The 20,592-nt window shown below is 35.2% G+C and overlaps 1 protein-coding gene across 1 annotated transcript in view; it reads right to left on the bottom strand.

The window, feature by feature from the left end:
- Positions 1-20,592, bottom strand: part of DNAH7 (dynein axonemal heavy chain 7) — a gene marked incomplete at both ends in the record, with an annotated part of 244,845 nt that overhangs the window by 144,671 nt on the left and 79,582 nt on the right. The window contains 8 exons of the mRNA XM_082658909.1: positions 227-354; positions 475-577; positions 2,848-3,016; positions 6,575-6,684; positions 10,052-10,264; positions 14,279-14,419; positions 17,091-17,289; positions 18,766-18,959. Coding sequence (XP_082515035.1) covers positions 227-354; positions 475-577; positions 2,848-3,016; positions 6,575-6,684; positions 10,052-10,264; positions 14,279-14,419; positions 17,091-17,289; positions 18,766-18,959 — 1,257 coding nt within the window. The remainder of the gene's footprint in view (positions 1-226; positions 355-474; positions 578-2,847; positions 3,017-6,574; positions 6,685-10,051; positions 10,265-14,278; positions 14,420-17,090; positions 17,290-18,765; positions 18,960-20,592) is intronic.

Here is a 20,592-nt window from a genome sequence, read left to right as displayed (position 1 = left end):
ATTTGTATAATTATGACTAATTTTACAATAGAAGTTTTGGAAATTGCATATCTATTTTTTAAAAGTACTCAAAGCTTTAAAATTATTTTCTAAAACAGTTGTCTAAAATATAACATCTAAAAGCAAAAATTTTCCTAAAATTCAAGAACAGCATGTGCTTTCTTTTTATATATTAACTGTGTTAATCACAGAAAGGAAATCGATAATATAATTGCCTTTTCTGTACCTTCAGATTATCCGGAAGTTCTGATCGCCCAGCATATCCAGGGTTCATTGTTATAAAGACAGCGCACGTGGGGTCAAGTTTTAGTTCAGTTCCTTCAAACACTAGTAAATCCGCACCTGCATTAATACCTGTGAGTAATCAAGAATGAAGTGACTTAGCAATTCCACATACAAATGGGACTGGTGCCATTCATTACCTCCTATATTTCTACTGTTTTCACACAATGCAGAGATAAACTAGTCCATTACCTCTTTGGAGAGTAAGAATTTGTTGAGCAACCACAGACAGTACTTCCAAATCAATTCTGTTAAACTCATCAAAGCAAGCCCAGGCTCCACAAGATAACAGTCCCTGGGAGAAAAGATCAATGAAATTTTTCAATTTTATCTGATTGAATATTACATTGAAATGTTGTATTTTCACCTCATCTTTTCGCGGATTTAATATCCTATCAAGGAAATTGCTTATTCACCCTTATCTTTAAAGCTTTAAAGATGGCTTATTCTTTTATTACCAATTCATTATTCTGCATGAACAAAGAGTTCAATCAACTGGAAAATTTTTCAATTGATTTTTTCTTTTACTTTCTGTGTATATCTTTTGCCATTTAGATGTATATCTATAATTTCATAGCCTTTCTTACTTTTTATTTACAAGCTGATTTTATTTGCTTTTTCCTTATGGACTCCATAGAATGGATTGTAATAATCCTTTAAATAAGATGACTTCTGTTGCCAATGAGACTACTCTCTGGCCTGAGCACCTTAATGACCAACTAACACCGTTTGAGGCACTAGTTTGCAGTTCTAACTCACAGATACCTCATAAGTATGTGCCATTTGGTCATAAGGAAAAACTGGAAAATCAAGCTTGAGTAGTCGAGTCGAAATGTGGACTAACTTTAAAAAATCAATGCAAAAATATTCATTGAATGTACATTCTATAGATTGCATATGTATGTATGTGTGTTTCACTGAGTACCTAGTATATGCCAGGCATGATGTAAGGCACTTTGTATATATCTTTTATGAGAGGAAACTAAGGCTATATCACATAAGATGTTAAGTATCAATAATTAGTACAATGCCATACATCTAATAGTGGCTGACCTTGGATTTGTGTACAGTTCAATCTACTGAAACACTGGATTAAACATGAATGGCATGCAATCAAAGAGTAGTACATTTTCATTATTTAGAGAAGACTCTATGACTTAGAAATCTAATACACGATAAAATAAAAGGATTAGAAATCACAGAACAGAATGCTTATGAAGTCACATGTTCAAACAGTTATACAGATTGTGAGGTTCTTAATAGTAAGACCTATGTCTTTTTTATTTTGTACCCCCATTATTCAGCATGATCCTAACACAAACTGTCCATATGATCAATACTTATCAATAATCAAATTTAATATTATAAGTATATGAATCTACATCAAAGAATTAAGAATATCATTATATAGATTTGAAAACTTAGCACATACCAGACTTTTCTTTAAACATTTAGGAATATAGTGGCTATTCAAACTACACATAGAATCTTTTAGATTTGCTGTTTATTTCTTTAATCATTACAACTAGGTTGTATATCATGATAGAGGATGATTAAAATAGTTACTGGTCACACAAATGTTTTCTTCATATGTTATTCATTATAATATTTTCTTTTATTTTATTCTAATTGTTTCAGCATCACAAATGTAGAGACTTTTTATGCTCCAAATCTATTATAAAATGACTAGGCCATACTTCAGGGAGGAATAGTTTACTGTATGGGGTAGGGTTGTTATATTCCTTTTTGTTAGTTTGTGTGTTTTTTTTTTTTTAATGTTAACGTTTTCTGGAGATACTTTTGAAAAGGATTACAGAATCTTTAAAATGTACTTTGAAAAGTATAGAAAAATAGAAATCAAATAAACAAATAAGTAGAGCCCATAATCCCACACGGATAATTTTGTGTCCAATTCTACCACCTAATATTTTAAGGAATAACAGGCTGTAGCAACAAAGCACTAAAATGACCAGATGTTCATAGGTTACACCGATGAACTTAGGGACTTTATACTGTTAACTTCCCTTTTTGCAATCTTACAGACTCATAAGAGTGGGAATCTGACTCAGACTAAGAAAAAACAAAAGAAGGATTTCAAGTTCACCAAAATGATTAACAAAAAAACAAAAGAAAGATTTCAGGTTCACCAAAAAGATTAATTAGAATGTGTCTATAGAAGTAAATCATTGAACTTGTTAATGATTAATGAACTTGTTAATATTAACTTGTTAATAACAAGATCTACCGGACAAAGAAGTCTTTAGATACCACAATTTCTACATGATGCAGTGATTCTCAAACTTCTAGCTGTCCAGTATACTGGAGGGACACCACTCATTCATTTCTATCAGTAATACTGACCCATTATAGCAAGGACTGGAGGCAGAGGTCCTTCTCAAATAAGCTTTTGATATAACCCTACTTCTCTCGAGAATTACTGAGATAATACTTTAATTTTAACTTTGCTTAAACTACAGTAAATCTTTTACTTGCATCAAATTATGTTTCATTATGAACAGCCTTTCTGAGAAGTTATCATATCGCAAATGACGAGTCAACTCAAACCTTAAAGAATTTTCCTAAAGCCAGATAATCCAACCCATCAGAACAGTTGAAAACAACACATTGTTTGGCTACAGCTTTGGCTAAATCTTTTGTAGTTTCAGTCTTTCCAGTTCCAGCTGGCCCCTCAGGTGCTCCTCCAAGGTGCAGATGAAGGGCTCCAAATAAGGTTCTGAAATATAATAAACAATCTTTGTTGAATAATGTGATTTTTATATACATTCTGAAAAGAAGAAAAATTTAAGCTGAGAGCCAAATTTTCCACTTCCCCATCAATAACTCCTTCCTTCCTACTAGTCTATGAAAATCTTTGGGCATTACTTTTGTCTGTTATTATGTTTTACTTCTGAATAGCTGTATATATGACAAAAGCAGAACAAATTCACTTTTGAAATTCAGTGCTGACTTCTGGTCAATACAGAGAATTCAGCTGACCCTGAGTCACCAAATCCCCCTACTGCAAGCATATGGAAATGCTACATAAAAGGAAAATATAACAACTTTTGAAATATACAGCCATTTTTGAACGAATGAAAAGGAAATTATCAATGAAGAGGGAATGCATAGCTGGAAAAGTAATTAGGTGCTAGAGCTGTAGAGGTGCACATTGGTTTGGAATTTGCATATAAACACAAGTGTATTTATACCCACATAGAAAATAAATCCTTAGAACTGAGCAAGCTGAGGAGCTGGAATGGATTCACTATTTAAAGCTAGAAGACTTGAAAGGCTGCCTTGTGTGTAAATGGGAACTAAAATTACTCCAGCAACCTACTCAAGAGACAAAGAAGAGTCAACTAAGGAAGAGACAGGAAGCTTACCCTTCATACAGTGCCCAACGAGAAACCTACATTTCACGGAGGGTGGGATCCAGTTCCCATTACTGATGGGCCATGAACCCAAAATGAGAAATTAACATTAAAATTTTGTTCTGAAAACCCTAGAGCCCTCCACAGAGATAAATGTAAAACTGCTCCACATGGACACCTCCACAGGTGAGAAAATGTAAGACTACACGGGGAAACAACCCCTATTAAATTTAGCTCACAGCTAAAACTGGAAAGAGAGATCAGAATTAAGAATCAGACTTGCAGTGACAAAGGCAGTTGGACAATCGTCTGGGAGGGTTACTGCACATATGGCACTCTGCCTTCTTTGGTATCCTAGCAATTTTTTTAAAATAAGATTTTAAATAAAAAGCAATACACGTCGGGCTTCCCTGGTGGCGCAGTTGTTGAGAGTCCACCTGCCAATGCAGGGGACACGGGTTCGTGCCCCGGTCCAGGAAGATCCCACATGCTGCAGAGCGGCTAGGCCCATGAGCCATGGCCGCTGAGCCTGCGCTCCGCAATGGGAGAGGCCACAACAGTGAGAGACCCACGTACCTCCAAAAAAAAAAAAAAAAGCAATACACATCATAAAATTGTGGGGAAAAACAGAAGCCAATTTCATAAGAGAGGCAACATGGAATCTAGCAATGAAAAATACAATCACTGAACTTTTGAAAACTCAGTAAACAGAATAAATAGCAGAGAAAACCTAAAGAAACAGAATTATGCACTAGAAGATAAATATGAGGAAATCACCCAGGGAGAGAGGTCAACTATAAGAAAAGTTAAAGACATAGAAGAAAGAAGGAAGAGAATGGGGAAAAGGCAAAATTCAAAAAACAATGGCTAAGAATTTGCCAGAATTAAAGATATTAATTGAAAAAGTCCCAAGTAGGATAAATAAAAACTCATCCACATCTAGTAGCATCCAGTGAACATCAACAATAAAGAGAAAACCTTAGAAACTACAATGGAGAAAATTACCTATAAAGGAATAATAATTAGAATAACAGAATACTCAGCAGGAGCAATGAATGCCAGTAGAATATCTTTGGAGAGCTGAGGGAAAATTACTGTTCATCTACAGTTTTATACCTAGCTAATCTATCATTTAATAATCTAGTGAAGACTAAAAGAAAAAAAAGAGAAGAAGAAGAGAAAGAGGCAATTTTAGATAAATACTGGTATAGCTCACTACTTGCAGAGCCTCACTTGAACAATTACTAAAAGTTATTGCCTAGTAAGGAGAAAAATTAAACCAGAAATCAGACAAAGAAAGAAGCAATGGCAAGTAAAGACACTGATAAAAGTTTTGGTAAACCTACATAAATATTAGTTGTAAAAAAATGTGTAACGGTATATAAACACAGATCGTTCTGTGTTAGAATTTTGACTAAAACCCCAAGCTGAGAGCTTTAAAATATTTAAAGTCAAGAGAATGCCTGCAGCTTCTCCTGATGGCAGAGTAGGAGAAAACAGGGATGGGAAGAAAGATCCACTCTTACTGATGGCAAAACAAATGTGTGTATCATCTGGGCAGACCTAGATCCCACTGGAAGGGAACCAGATTTGAGTCAAGCTGAATGGGACCCTGTGCAGGAGGCCCATGTAGAATCAGAGGAGACCCCAGGAAGAGGGTCAGTGTGTGGTGGACCTCAGCAGAGGCTGAAGCAAAAGTCACCAGCAGCCAGCCAGAGAAGGCATTTTCCGCAGGTGGGAGAAGCAGGTGACTGCAGATTCCCAAAGAACCCACATAAACATCCCCTGGGAGATCTGGTACATCTAGACTTGTGCCATCAAGGAAGGCACTAAACAGCCAGGAGATAGTTGTCACCCAAGACACCTGTCACCTATAAACCTACCTCTCCCTTTCCTTCTCCTCTCCTCCATCAACCCCCAACACTAGAGGAGCTAAAAGATGAGCTATTGAGGGATGAATGCAAAGGACAGGGACAAAAATGACAAAAGACTGACCACATTTACCTTCCCAAATGCAGGCCATGAGCTTGAGTCAAGCTCAAGCTGGAAGGGAAGGGATGTTTTAAACTGGTTGAAAAATAGTAACTTTCATTTTAGACCTAAATGGACTTTTAGTACCTGAAAATAATAACACTATTCATTAACATATTAAAGTTGCCAGAAAGAGTAGGAATCTACCTTAGATTTCATCCAGAAATGGGGAAAATATTTGATAGAGCAAGTTTAAAAGAATGGTGATAAAAAAGAACAAAATTGCTTTCTGCTCGCATCCTGAGACTGGTTTCGTCAATAAACTACTTACAGTTGAGAAAATGAAAAAAACAAAGTTTAATTTAGTATTTGACAATAATTTGGAGTATGGGAGATGGGACCTTGGCGTTAAACATAAAGGTATTTTATTATTCAGAAGGACAATAAAAAACAATGTACATGTAAATACCTATGAGATACCTGATGGAGATATCCAGCAGGCATGTGTGTGGAGAAAATTAACAGGAGAGAGACCTTGGCTGGCGGTACAGGTTTGGGGATCTTCAGAATGTAGGCTGTTAAAGCCTAAGAATGGATGAGGACATTCAGGAAACCATGACGCAGGAAACAAAACAATACATGAAGACAGAATTCTAGAAAATTCCTTGGAGAAGGAAGAAGGATGTCTCAAATGATCCAAAAGGAAGAGTCAGAAGTTTCAAGAAAGGAGAAATGAACAAAGTAAAAAAATAACAGGAACGCCTGATAATACTTCGAGCTCTAGAGCTGAGAGGAAGATGCCAGCAGAGAAAGAAATTGAAGGTCATGTTGAGACAAGAATTAAGGGTCTAGGCAAAGATAACAGAGGATACATTTGGTGCTTAAAAAATTGAGTAATTTAGGAGTGAGTGAAAGTTGTTCCAATTAGATCTTTAAATTAATGAGTTTACCTGTAACACCTGTCAGTGAGTGGAGTAATAACCAGCCTAAGAGAATTACCCAGATATTCATATCCATATCGTAAACCAGCATTAATCATCTTTGTTTCTAAATGATTGTCCTAGTACAAATCAGATAAAATGAAGTTAGCTTAAATAATAAAAATTTAAATAATATGAAACCTCAAGTTCTTAAATAATAGCCATGTTGTAAACAACAACTTTAAATTTCACTTTTCAGGCATCATTTAATTCAGTAGAAGAATTCAATATCTAATTTCCTTGGATAAGTAATTGAAGTCACTGGCTTCAATTTTCCCCGTAGAACAACTTTGGAAAGTGTATTTATTCTTTACCTCTCTTATATTTTCTTTTTTTAAACTTGCTAACACTATTTTATTAAGGTATAATTGACATACAACATTATATTAGTTTTAGGATACAACATAATGATTCCATATTTATATTTATTGCAAAATGATCACCATAATAAGTCAACATCCCTCACCATACAGTTAGAATTTTTTTCTTGTGAGGAGAACTTTTAAGACCTACTTTTCGCAACTTTCAAGCATGCAATACAGTATTATAGTTGCCATGCTGTATATTACATCCCCATGAATTACTTATTTTATGACTGGAAGTTTTGACCTTTTGACTCCTTTCACCCATTTCTCTCACCTTCCCTACCCTCACCCCCAGGCAACCCCCAATCTGTTCTCTGTATCTCTCAGCTTTTTAATTTTTATTTTATTTTGTTTTTTAGATTCCACATATAAGTGAGATCACATGGTATTTGTCTTTCTCTGACTTATTTCACTTAGTATAATGCCTTCAAGGTCCATTCATGCTGCTGTAAATGTCAATATTTTTTATGGCTGAGTAGTATTCTATTACATATCTATATCTATATCTATATATATATATATCTCACATCTTCTTTAACCATTCATCCATCAATGAACATTTAGTTTGTTTCCATATCTTGGCTGTTGTAAAAAATAATGCAATTAACATGGGTGTGCATATATCTTTTTGAGTTAAGTGTTTCTGTTTTCTTCAGATAAATACCCAGAAGAGGAATTGCTGGATCATACGGTAGTTCTATTTTTAAAGTTTTTTTTGAGGAGTCTCCATACTGTTTTCCATGGTGGCTGCACCAATTTACATTCCCACCAAAAGTACATGAGGGTTCCCTTTTTTCCAAATCCTTGCCAAGATGTGTTACCTCTTGTCTTTTTGAGAACAGCCATTCTACCAGGTGTGAGATGATATCCCATTGTGGTTTTGATTTGCATTTTCCTGACAATTAGTGATGTTGAGCATCTTTTCATGTGCCTGTTGGCCATCTGTATGTCTTCTTTAGAAAACTATCTATTCAGATTCTCTGCCCATTTTTATTTATTTATTTAAGTGTCCAAGAGGTGCTTTATTTATTTATTTAACATCTTTATTGGAGTATAATTGCTTTACACTGGTGTGTTAGTTTCTGCTTTATAACAAAGTGAATCAGCTATAATATACATATACCCCCATATCTCCTCCCTCTTATGTCTCCCTCCCACCCTCCCTATCCCAACCCTCTAGGTGGTCACAAAGCACGGAGCTGATCTCCCTGGGCTATGCGGCTGCTTCTGCCCATTTTTTAATCAGATTTTTTTTGCTATTGAGTTGCATCTGTTCCTTATCTATTTTGGATTTAACCTCTTATCAGATATATAGTTTGCAAATATTTTCTCCTATTCAGTAGGTTGCCTTCTCAATTTGTTGATGCTTTACTTTGATGTGCAGAAGCTTGATACAGTCCCACTTGTTTATTTTTGCTTTTGCTGCCTTTGCTTTTGGTGTCAAATTCAAAAAATCACCAAGACCAATGTAAAGGAGCTTACCACCTATGTTTTCTTGGAATTTTATGGTTTCAAGTCTTACATTCAAGTCTTTAATCCATTTTGAGTTAATTTGGGGGTATGATGTAAGATAGTGATACAATTTCATTCTTTTGCATGTGGCTGTCCAGTTTTCCCAACACCATTTATTAAATGTCCTTTCCCCATTTATATGCTTGGCTCCTTTGTTGTAAAGTAATTGACCATATATGTGTATGTTTATTTCTGGACTCTTTATTCTTTTCCAATGATCTATGTGTCTCTTTTCATGCCAATACCATACTGGTTTGATTACTTTAGCTCTGGTAGTATAATCTGAAATCAGGGAGTGTGATGCCTCCAGCTTTGTTCTTCTTTCTCAAGACTGCTTTGGCTATTTGGGGTCTTTTTTGTTTCCATAAAAAAATATTAGGATTGTTTGTTCTATTGTTGTGAAAAATGCCATTGGAATTTTGATAGAAATTGCATTAAGTCTGTAGATTGCTTTGGGTAGTATGGACATTTTAACAATGTTGATTCTTCCAATCCGTGAACACAGATCTTTTCATTTATTTGTGTCTTCTTCAATTTCTTTCATCAGTGTCTTATAGTTTTCAGTTTATAGGTCTTTCACCTTCTTGGGTAAATTTATTCCTAAGTTATTTTATTCTTTTTGAGCAATTGTAAATTGGATTGTTTTCTTACTCTTTTTGATAGTTCATTATTCTCCTATATTTTCAATCATTTGTTCAACTTGTTTTCACTGTAGAGGGAGTATTATCATCATCACCATTTTACAGATAAGGAAGCGGGTGCCTGAAGAGAGTAGGTAACTTGCCCAAGTCACACAACTGGTAAGGGGAGGATGTAGCATTTGAAACAATCAGTCTACAGTTTGAGCTCCTAACCACTGTACTCACGGCCTCATATGGTTTTCCAGGGTTCTGGTTCTTGTAACTCTTCTCTTCCCACTCCATACCTCCCAAAGCCTTTCACAAAAGTGAATATGATAACTTCTGAGTCTCTATCTCCAATCCTCAGCTCTCTCTTCCCATTCTCAGCAGGCCCAGTCTTGTTCACTGTACTGTTCCTGCTCCTCCTGCCTTCCTGATGGTGACTGACATCACCAACTACATAGATCCCCTGATAAAAACCTTCCTCCAGATCATGTTTCTGGTTAGTTCAATTGATCAACAAGAGGAAAGTTTAATGACTAAATCATACTAAAACAGTCTGATTTGTACACTCTTTAGATGCATCAGGAATCTAAGAACACAATTATAAACTGATTAGTTTCAACATTTTACAGATTCAGCAAGCATAATGACTAATTTCAAATGAGTAATTTTTTATAATTACTCATAGTTTGTGTGCATCTATATATGTATTTCTATGTAACTATACATTTGGATACAGATATAAACACAGTTTTCAAACACTTGACATATAGTTTTTGGCTGCCTTAATCTTCAATCTGGAGAATGCTTTTTAGGTATAGTCAGCCATCAGCTAAAATCCTAAAATCCTATATTACTGATACTATTTCTCATGTGAGCTAGCAAGCACAAATTATATACCTGTGAGCTGAAATTGCTGAGTAATAACATTCAGTGATATTACTTACTTGCCAATAGTACCTAAGCTGACTTAACCATTCAAAGTCAGAGTCATCACTAACTTTCTTTTTAACAAGTGTTGTGAGAACATCTCTAGCATGGACATCCAGCACCACGAGGGCTCCCAGAGTAACACGATTCTGCTTGGACAATTTGCCACGAACCAAGGTGACAATATCATCAATTTGTTTGTTACATTTTTCCAAGTATTGCTCAAGAGACTGAAAGAAAATAAGATATAATTACTCAGTGTGATCAGAATCCTTTTGAACAAAAAATTTTTGACCTAGCATGTATACAGAGTATTTTCTACATTTTTATTATAACTTTCCATATGACATAACTTAAAAATAATCAAAAAAAATTTTTTTACTACAAAGGTATTAGGTGAACAAGCTCAATCAGGCCAGACATAGTTGACATACATGGTTTGCGCCTACCCAACATCCCCTCCTTTCCATTTCTGCTCTTGTATGCTCTTGTGGTTTTGTGAGCTGTCAATCATATTGCCCCATCTCCAAGGCAATATGAAGGAGGGCATGTGTGACCCAACCAGAGCCAATCACACTTCTTTCCAGGGACTGCTATACAGATGGGAAGAAAAGTGCTTTTCACTAGGCTTGGGAGACTCTCAGAATGCCAATCCGAAGCTACTGAAAGCCTTCACCCCACTGCAGAAAAAAGCCTGACAGAGACCAGTAGAGATGAAAAATAGACAACAAAAGAGAAACTGCAGCAGTGATGAAGCCCTGAGATCCTGATTCCAAATGCTCTACCTTAGATCTCATGAATCCTTCTAGTACTCCTGTGTGAGCTTCTGAGTAGGATTTGTGCCACTTGAAATGTAAAGATCCTAAAACACAAAACAGCTAACATTTTAGTTTATGGTGAGCTAAGGCCAGTTCTAAGGATCAGGCTCTTTTGGGAGGGGTCTCTTTTCTGGTGGGTAAATCTGATCAGTATGTGAAAAAGAGAAGAGGGTTTAGGAAAATCAAATTAAAATCAATGAAAACTGCTGTGCCTAAGGGAAGTGTAAATATGCTGCAGCAGGCTGATGTGGTCACTTTTCCCCACTCTAATAATATTTAATAAGCATTGGGCACCAATGAGTTTATTTCACTCCTTTAGGACCAGGTTAAGTGGTAGCAATGAAACTAAAAATGAGGATTTCCAAGGATGAGAAAAGCTTAAAGGGTAGAGTTGGAGACTTGTTTCTTTAAGGGTCACTTTTATTACTCCTTGAAATATTTTATCCTTTTTTTTAGGAAGTCATTTTTTCAAAAGTTTGGTGCTTGAACACTATTCCATTTATATCATTTTCATAATTAATTGCTATTAATTTGCTTCATAAGTAGTGAAAAATAAAATTCTGTCCCACCTATGTCTAAATAACCCCAAGTGTTTAAATTCTTGGAGCCAATTGGTGAATTTAAGTATATTGAGTACACAGATTAGTAAGAATAGTTTTGCTCCCAAGAACACAAACTACGCCAGGTGGTGCATCTTAGTTTCCTAATCAGTAAAAGTCAGGATCTTTGAGAGCCTTACCAGTTCTCACATACTGTAGTTCAACACAAGGCATAAGATTAAACTTTTAATGTTTGGACCTGACAGTATAAATTATACGTCCATAAGAATTTGTTACTATTTACATCAGCAGAATGTATTTTGCTACACTAGAGAAACAGATTTACAACTAAAATTTAGCTTCAAACTGTGATGAACTAAGTTCTTTAGGAACCATATTATAATAAATCAATGAGAATTCAGATCAGCTAGATTGAAAAAAATCATAATATTGAATCACTTTTGTTACATTTTATTCATTGTAAACTGTTCTGTACAGTGAACTAATGAATCTAAAGGTAACTATCAATACTTTATATAGTTATCCAAAATAAACCCTGTGTGGAATCATATTTTTATCATACCTAGTTCCCTCTACATACACAATGATAAACTGACTCAAAATCATAGCAATATTTGCAATAACCCAAGCTCTGTGACAGTGGTGATTCTTCCATTCATTTTTAGCCCCTGTAATAGCTCATATACTGACTAGTTCCACAGTGACTATTCTTTGAATAAATAAATGGAAACAGATCCTGAGGGGAATGGGTCCTCTGGAAGTGGGACAGTACAACATGGTGCTATCATAGCATCCAGCTCCAGACAACTTGGAGTGTTTGCAGAGAATGGAAATGTCTAGTCTCCTCTGAGGCTGCCAAGAGTCTCCAGCTACTGAACCAAAGATATCAGTTTCGAATGTGAACCACACATTAATTAAGGAAAAAGTCATCAACACACAGAATACTAAAACATGTGGTACCCTCCCCTGATAGAAACACATATTAAATCACCAGTGCTTTAGAATACTAAAACATGTGCCATCCCCTCCTGATGCTGCTACAGAACCTAAACAAACTGAATATGCATGAGATACAGACAGGGACAAGGTACACAGACAGCAGATGAAGGGCATATTGAAGCAGAGTATTCACAAGCAGAGGAAAAAGGAAAGAATTAATTTTTAAGGACACGTACAACGCTTAATTTCATTCCATGAAATTTAGCTATGTGAAACATCACAAAACACAACAGAAGAGAACAATCCAGCAAGTAACAGCGAAAAAGGCTGGCTAAGTTCCACTCAATTACAGCTTTAGAGGATCTACGTCTACGAAGCTGAGTCCCCCTGGAGTAGTAGTCACTCAAGGCATGGATTCTCATTTTGGCTTTCTCTGTGAACGGCTCCATACGTGCACCATATTACACGAGTGGGATAAAATGGAGTAAACTAATAAATGAGTGAATAAATAACCTCATCTCAGTATCAGTGGATACTGTTGTAAGCCAAAAAAAAATCTATTTGTATCTGTATAAAATATGCTAAGAACAATATGGTAAGAATTGTAGGCAGATAGCTTTGAGCAGAGGACATATTGAAATGGAATGACCTAAATTGTGTGTCCCTTGAGAAACAAATTATGCCTGGGAGATAAGTAGAAGCATGAAAGGTTTACACTTAAATTCTCTACCTCAACTCCTACCTGTTCCAGAGAAAAATATCGTTTTGACAGACGGGTGGAGGTTTAATAAACACCACGTTTAAATTGAAGAAATGTGGAAGATGCCTACAAATTTGTCTTATTTGATCACATTTGCTTCTTTGTTCCCTCTATTTCCCATAGTGATGAATGAGAAAGTTGGCATGGTGGTTTGGGGGGCCAGCAAGCAAGGAGCGAGATCCATGTCCCCCAGTAACCCACATTGGCGACAGAGGAATCCCTTTGTGTGGGGAGGTGGCTGCATGGTAGCTTAAAAGTAAAAAGACAAAATGAAGTTTCTGGACCCATTGGGGAGAAAAGAAACATGCACATAGACAGCCAAGAGCCCAGAAGTATCCCCAAGGGCTTACTGCTGTAAGGGAAACCCTCATTCCCCGTGCTCTGGTTTCCATGAGGAAAGACTTTTTCCTAAAAATCCCTGACTTCCTGCCCTATGCCCTTATCCTTTCCTCAGAGGAGAAATAAGTGACCTGTTGGTAAGTTGGAGTGAACTAAGCATGTGACACTCAGCTCCCTCCTCTACGAGACCTGCCTGCTTACAAAGAATACGAGTCTCTCTCAAACCCTACACTCACCAGTGCTCAACAATACCTTACAGACAATAATGCCAAACTCCATGTAAAAAATACATGAAAAACTCATGGTTTTAAACAACATCTGCAATTGCTAGATTCCAACTGACCTATCAGTCAACCAAAAGTTGACCTGCTTGGAATCCTACCTTATGGATAAGAATGCTGCTTCTGTTTTTATTATTATTTTAATATTATTATTTTAATATTATAATATTAAATATATATTTGTTAGAATAATTAATATTAAGCATCATTCAAAATATTATTATTTACTAAAAATCAGTACACTAAAAATTAAAATAGTCAAAATAAGTCAATTAATATCTTTTGTCTTCATAGGGTAGTTTTACTGAAGATATAAAAGAGAATTATGTTATGTATTTCCTCCTAAACTTTCTGAGTTTAGGACATTTCTTTGTCCTATTATCACTGTATTTTTAAAGGCATAAAAATGTATATAATAAAAAGATTGAGGCTCCAGTACGCTTGGCTTTTTGAGTGGATTGTCTTTATTTTTTTTTAGAATAATTGTATTTTGGCAATTATAACTATTTAAAAAATGCTGCAAAACCTGTGGGTAATAAAAGCTCACCTTTTGTCCTTTTGCAATAGCTGTTTGTACTTCTGTTGTCCAAAAGGTTTGGGATACACAGAGAACTGTCTGTCCAGGCCAATCTCTTACCCAGTTAATTCGTTCATGTTGTGTATAGGCAGAAAGTGCATCTCTAATTACCTAATTGAAAAAGAAAATGCTAAAGGTAAACAATTTCATACTTTACTTGAACAAGCTAAAACATGAAGAGCTAACTCCTGAGTGGATTATCTTGTACTGCTCAACTTCTTACAGCTTAGCCAATGATGAAGATCTAAAGCATGTAACTAGACAATTTCAAGTTTTTCCATACACCTGAGAGCAAAACAAATATATTACATAGCATTTTATTTTGCTGATACATAATCTATTTGTGTGAACCACATTATATGAAATATTTCTTTGGCCAGTTGTAGCCAAAAATGTCCTGGGTACATCTGGACTGAACGCAAGCAATGTAATTACAAAACATAAGTTCAAATAATTCCAAAATGAGATCTGTCAAATTCACACCTTATTTTCTTTGAACTTAATCAGATCCCCACTCAGCCATGTGTATATTTGTACATGCACACTCAAGCACCCTACACAATTCCTCTAAAATTCCTCCTGTGTTTCCAGACCTCACTCCCTCTCAGTCCTGTAGTTTGATGCCCAAGGCTATGATGACAGGGTGGATATATAATTCATTCATGGAGAGTTGAGAGCTGTAAATTCAGGAAGCCTAAGTCATGTACTTTACTACATATGTTTTCAGTGAATTCATAGATCCACTTTTTCTATCAGCCATCAGTAGGAAACATTCCAATCTATTATATGTATCAATCAAAAATAGTAGCATCTATGAGGTGATAGTCACGTTAATGTCTGAATTTCAGAAAAGATTATCAAAATTACATTTTTCTGAGAAATATATAAGGATAGGCAAATCTTTCTGGATTTCTAGTTTAGCTAGGATATTTACGGAGTTGAATAGAAATGAAGGGCAATGTTGTCTATTGATAATAAAGAAAATGTAAAAGGTCAGAGGAAGCCACAGAAAGGGCAGGTGAAAAGGAGAAACTGAGAGATGGGAGGAACACAGGAAAGTATAGAAGGTACCGTAGAGAAACGCCAAAGATGGAATAAATATGTGTTCTAGAAGGACACTGTGGAGAGAATAGGAGGGAGGCATTAAAATCTAAATCACAAATTTCTATACAGTTGTATGAGGAGAAATATGATTACATAAAGTTCTATAATATTGTATATAAAATATATTATTAAACTGTGTATGCCATATATGAAAAATAACATATTTTGGCAGTTGCAAGCTGCCAAACTACAGAAAACTGCAGTATTAAACCCATGATAATCCAGTAAGATAAAAGGGCAAAGGTGCCAACATGATTTTTTATTATTTAGAAATGACACAAAATTCACTTAATTTAGGCATGCAGTAGCCTTTCAAGCATACAAATACGTATAGCACAACACAGTAACACACATAGCTCCTATCTGTAGTATTTTACATTGCATTCACTTGCATTTTTCCCACCGACACAAACTTACACATGAACATTTGGGGAAGATATTTCCTAGCCGCTTACTTGCCACCCCATCTTAATGCTCTGAAATGGTAACCAAAATATTTTCTCTGAGTACTTTGACAAACAAAATTAAAAGAATAGTTGAAATAGTATTAGATATGTCTAAAATAATGAGTTACCACTGTACACATCAAGTAACAAACCATATAACCAATTCAATGCTGCTAAGTAGTGGTCCAAGTGAAATGCATTTAACTGCTGATAGCTGCGTAAATGGGAAAGCTGCTTGTCAATATTTATCAAGCCCTATGAAAGCTCATCCTCTTTTGCCCAGTGATTCTACATATGAGAAGTTATCATAAGAAAATAAATAATTCAATCAAAGAAACCAGTATGCATAAGGACATTCATTATCACTCAATCCATAATAGGGAGAAATGGGAACCTGTCCAAAAGATTTTGCATCTATTGAAAAAATACAAAGCAAGCAGATAATAAAATTATATTTAAGAGAAAGGAACATTAAGACACGTGATGTACATTAAACACCTAGATTCCAGTGAATTTTTCAATAATGTGTGACAGCATCTGAAAAATTCATGAAAACTGTTGTTGATTAGGGCTTGATGCCATATTTCCTTCTCATTCTTTCTCTCATGCTTCCCTGCTCAATCATGATTTTTATTCCTGGTAAGGAACTTGAATGCTAAGTCCACATTACAGTAAAAAATTAATTAACTGCTCAATTAAGCTCTATCTGCTCCCTCGGCTTAAAATTCTCTACTAACAAAAATAATTACAAATGGTTGAGGTGGTAATATGCTTTCTGAGATATGGAAAATATGAAGTTACTGTTAATTGTAGAAAATACTTATGATTTTCTAACATTTTGGTACATATTTTATATATTCACAGAACAAAAGGAACCACCAGAGGGGCATACATGTCAAGGAGACTGATGTGAAACTGCAGAGAGATGCTTCCAAGGCGAGACTAAAGACAGACTATGCAGACCAAAGTGTGTCTAACATTGAAAGCACAAGAAATGAGACAGACTCATGACTAAAACCCAAGTTTGTTGTAGTATGTATGGTATTTTGTCCCACTTTTCAAGTGAGTCACTACAAAATTAGTATCAGAGACTATATCTTTGCCTTCAATCTATCTGTTACAATTGAATTGGTAATTCATGACTCACTTTTTCTAAATAAAAGTGCATTTATCAATAATACCTTAACGTTCTATCATCTTTACTAGAAATAATAATAAATACAGTTGGCTACCTTATGGATGGATTTAATCATAACTCTCTCTAACTCAGCCAACCACTTCTCCACTTGACCTCTGGCTTTGGCTGTTGAAATGGTGTCTACGAGTTCCACCACTTCTCCTTCACTACTCTTCATGTGAGTGATGTCCAAACTTTCTGTAAATTCCACCTTTGCAATTCCTTCAAAACATTTCTTCAAGTGAGGTTGTACTCTGTCAGGAAAAAAAATGTTTAAGAGACTTAACCAAATAAAAGCAATTCCCTAAATATCAGTGTTCTTTGTATACCAATCTTCATTCAAAATTCATAAATGTGCACTATGTGTGAGGCCCCTGCTAGATGCTAGAGATGAAGCGCTGATAGAAAACACAGTCCAGTGGGAGATCATCATTAATGGAATAATCACAAAAAGATCTGTAAGATTACAATTATCCTAAGAGCTACATGAGGCTTTGTTTCCAACACAATGAATCAAAAGCTGTTAAAAGTAATACAAGGACCAAACCAATCTTGATCAACAGATAAAACACTAATCTGAAGAATCTTCAAATGCGCAAAAAGTAAGATATTTCAACTGGGATCTTCAGAGACTGCTTGCAAATTATGAACTAGGTTTAGTGCTTTAAGTAAGTCAACTACTTTGAAGGTGCCCAACTTTAGTCTATTCATTGTAATACAGATGGAACTGACTAAATTCCTCATTCTTGGCACGTTACAAATGACCGATTGAATTTATCTTTCAAACAGGCAAAAAATGGGCAGAGTATAAAAAGTCAGGTGGAAATCTGAGTCTAAATTTATCTTTTTGTCTGGATTACTTGTCTCCTACTTTGAAGGCACAAGACACAAAAGTGACAAATTTAACAAATATCTATTCACTGACTGATGTAAACCAGACAGACTCTCTTCTAAGGAACAGGGAATCAGCTGTGAGGGGGAGAAGGTCAAAAATCTCAGCCATCATGGAGCTTATGTTCTGCTAGAGGAAAGCAAACAGTAAACAAATAAGCACATTATAGAGTAAGCCAGATGATAAAAAGTGTGCTGAAAGAAAACGAGGCAGAGAAGATAATCAAGAAAGGTGACTAGGGAGTGCTGGAAGGGGTGCCACTTTAAATAAGTGGCCAGGGAAGGCCTTCTTGAATGGCAGATGTTTGAGCAGGTTTCCACAAAGATCTAGAGGAGGTAAAAGAAGTCTTATGGATATTTGGGTGAGGAGGATCCCAGGCAAATAGAACAGTACACTGAGGGAGGAGGCTGCCCCTTTTATGGGAGAATTACAAGGACTGTAGCAGAATAAACAAGAAGAAAGCTAGTGGGGGATGACTAGGAAGGATCATGGGGGAGCACCTACGTGGGTGACTGCAAGCCACTGAGAGGGCGCTGACTTTTATTCTGCATGGGACGTAGAAGAGGGATGTGTTCTGAAAAATCTTTAAGACAATATGTGATAAAATGAGAAATCCACTCCAAGGTTCATCACATTCGGAAAAATATCATTCAACGGTATTCCTTATGCTTTTAATAATTATTTAAGTTGATTATTGATATGATTTAGAATAGTCTTGAAAAAAGTTATTACATAAACAAAATCATATATATTTAAGTTCTGCATTATTCTGAAAATTAAAGGCAACAAACTTAGCCATGTATTATATACATATAATATATATGTATATCTTACTTACCTAGTGGGATCTTTAGTCTCAGACAGTATCTCAAGAAGTTCATCGTTAGACAAGAAAAAGAATCTGGGGAAGAAGAGACGCTTCTTTTCCAAATATTCATTAAGTCCTTTAAGAATGAGTTCCAATAGTTCATTAGATTTTTTCAGCCTCTCCAGCATTTTCTCAATAGTTACAACTGCCAGAACATGTTTATCCTAAAAATAAAAAATGTACAACTCAAAAATATTTGATATTCATATTGACTTTATATTCCTATTATTTTTGAGATTGCATGGTTTTAATATAACAAATGTTATTCAAAATTTAAAGTGAATACTTACTTATGTTTTAAAAGTACTCTTGCATAGTCTAGATCTAACCAGCTCTTTAATTGTGTAAAAGCCACGTTGACTTGGTCGTCATTGATGTTGGCCACAATTTCTCATGCTAAGTTAGGAACTGTGAGAGACAATGAGTGTGGCAGGAGTGGGGAGGGGGACACTATCTGAACTTACAAGAAGGACAGGAGGAAACAAAAGAGTATGAGATATGTTTGTCTATTGTTCTTCGAGGAAAAGTACTCTAAAAAGATGTCACCATTATAATTATTATTTTGAATATTATTGTTATCAATAATAATAAAATAACAATTCCTGTTTTATGAGGGTAGATAAAAATAAGGGGTTGGGAGCATGGAGGAAGGAGCTTTCCATAAAGATCTTACACTGCAAAGAACTACCTTTGGAACCGCATTATAACACTCTGCTTGTTGAAGGACTGAAGTTCAAGGTGTGTTCTTCCTGAACTCTCTAGAGACTAAGATTGTTCTACTTTCAAGGCATGGATTTCTGAACATTCTATCACTTGAAAGTGTCACCGTGAGCTGTTTGCTTTAAAGGGATTCAAACACAATCAAGTATTTTTAAAAGCTTTCTTTTATGCTGTAGGATTCAAAATAAGAATTATACCAAAAGCTGGTCTTAAGAACTGATATTTTAAGGAATAGTTTACTGATTTCTCAAAATACCCCTACAAGTAACCACCAGGCTTATGAAAATCTTTAGAAATACATATTAAAACACAATCTAGACAGAGCTGAAATAAAATTCTTTTTACTGTTTTTCCTTAACACATGATTGATGTCATCCAGGTCTAGTCTTGGTCTTATAATCCCAAACTCAGTGTTCACCACTGACACCAATGACAAAGAAAGAATTCTTTACTAAGTAGGCTTAGAAGTGTGAGAGAGAGGTGGCAAAACACATTAGAGACTTTAATCACCAGACCAAATAAACTTCATGAGAATACACTGGTACATTTAGAAAATTCACATGAAATTAAATCAAGGGAATATTGTTAAAAATTAAAAAGAATTTTAAGATTAACCAATTTAAACCTATTTTTGGTACTTAGCCAAAGAGAGTTTGGTACTGACTGTGAGATCAATCACAAATTTCAACTGTAAATTGTTTCACAGAGAAATTTTATTCTACTGCAGGAACATGTTTTTGTTAATATACTTTCAATGTGACTGGAAAGGAAAGATAATTTTCTGCTTTGTTTTGAAATATAACAATGTAACTTGGGAACACAGCAATTTAATCAAAGAACAAAATAATCATCATTAATACCTGTTGTTTTTTTTTCAGTAGAACAGGTTCACATGGAATATGCAACATATGCAATTCACTTATCTTTAAAGAGGCACAATTTTTTAAAGGCATTTTATTATATTTCCAAGAGTTTTATGTTTCAAATAAACATTTAAAAATGCACACAAAAAGAAGCATGGCAGAGATTCAGGTCATAATTTGATGTTCAGTTCATTCGATAAAGTATGGAACAGTA

Source organism: Grampus griseus, assembly GCF_964374135.1.
Source record: "Grampus griseus genome assembly, chromosome: 7".
Lineage (NCBI taxonomy): Eukaryota > Metazoa > Chordata > Mammalia > Artiodactyla > Delphinidae > Grampus > Grampus griseus.
Note: the sequence above shows the minus strand (reverse complement) of the source record. Positions and strands in the feature narration are given on the sequence as shown.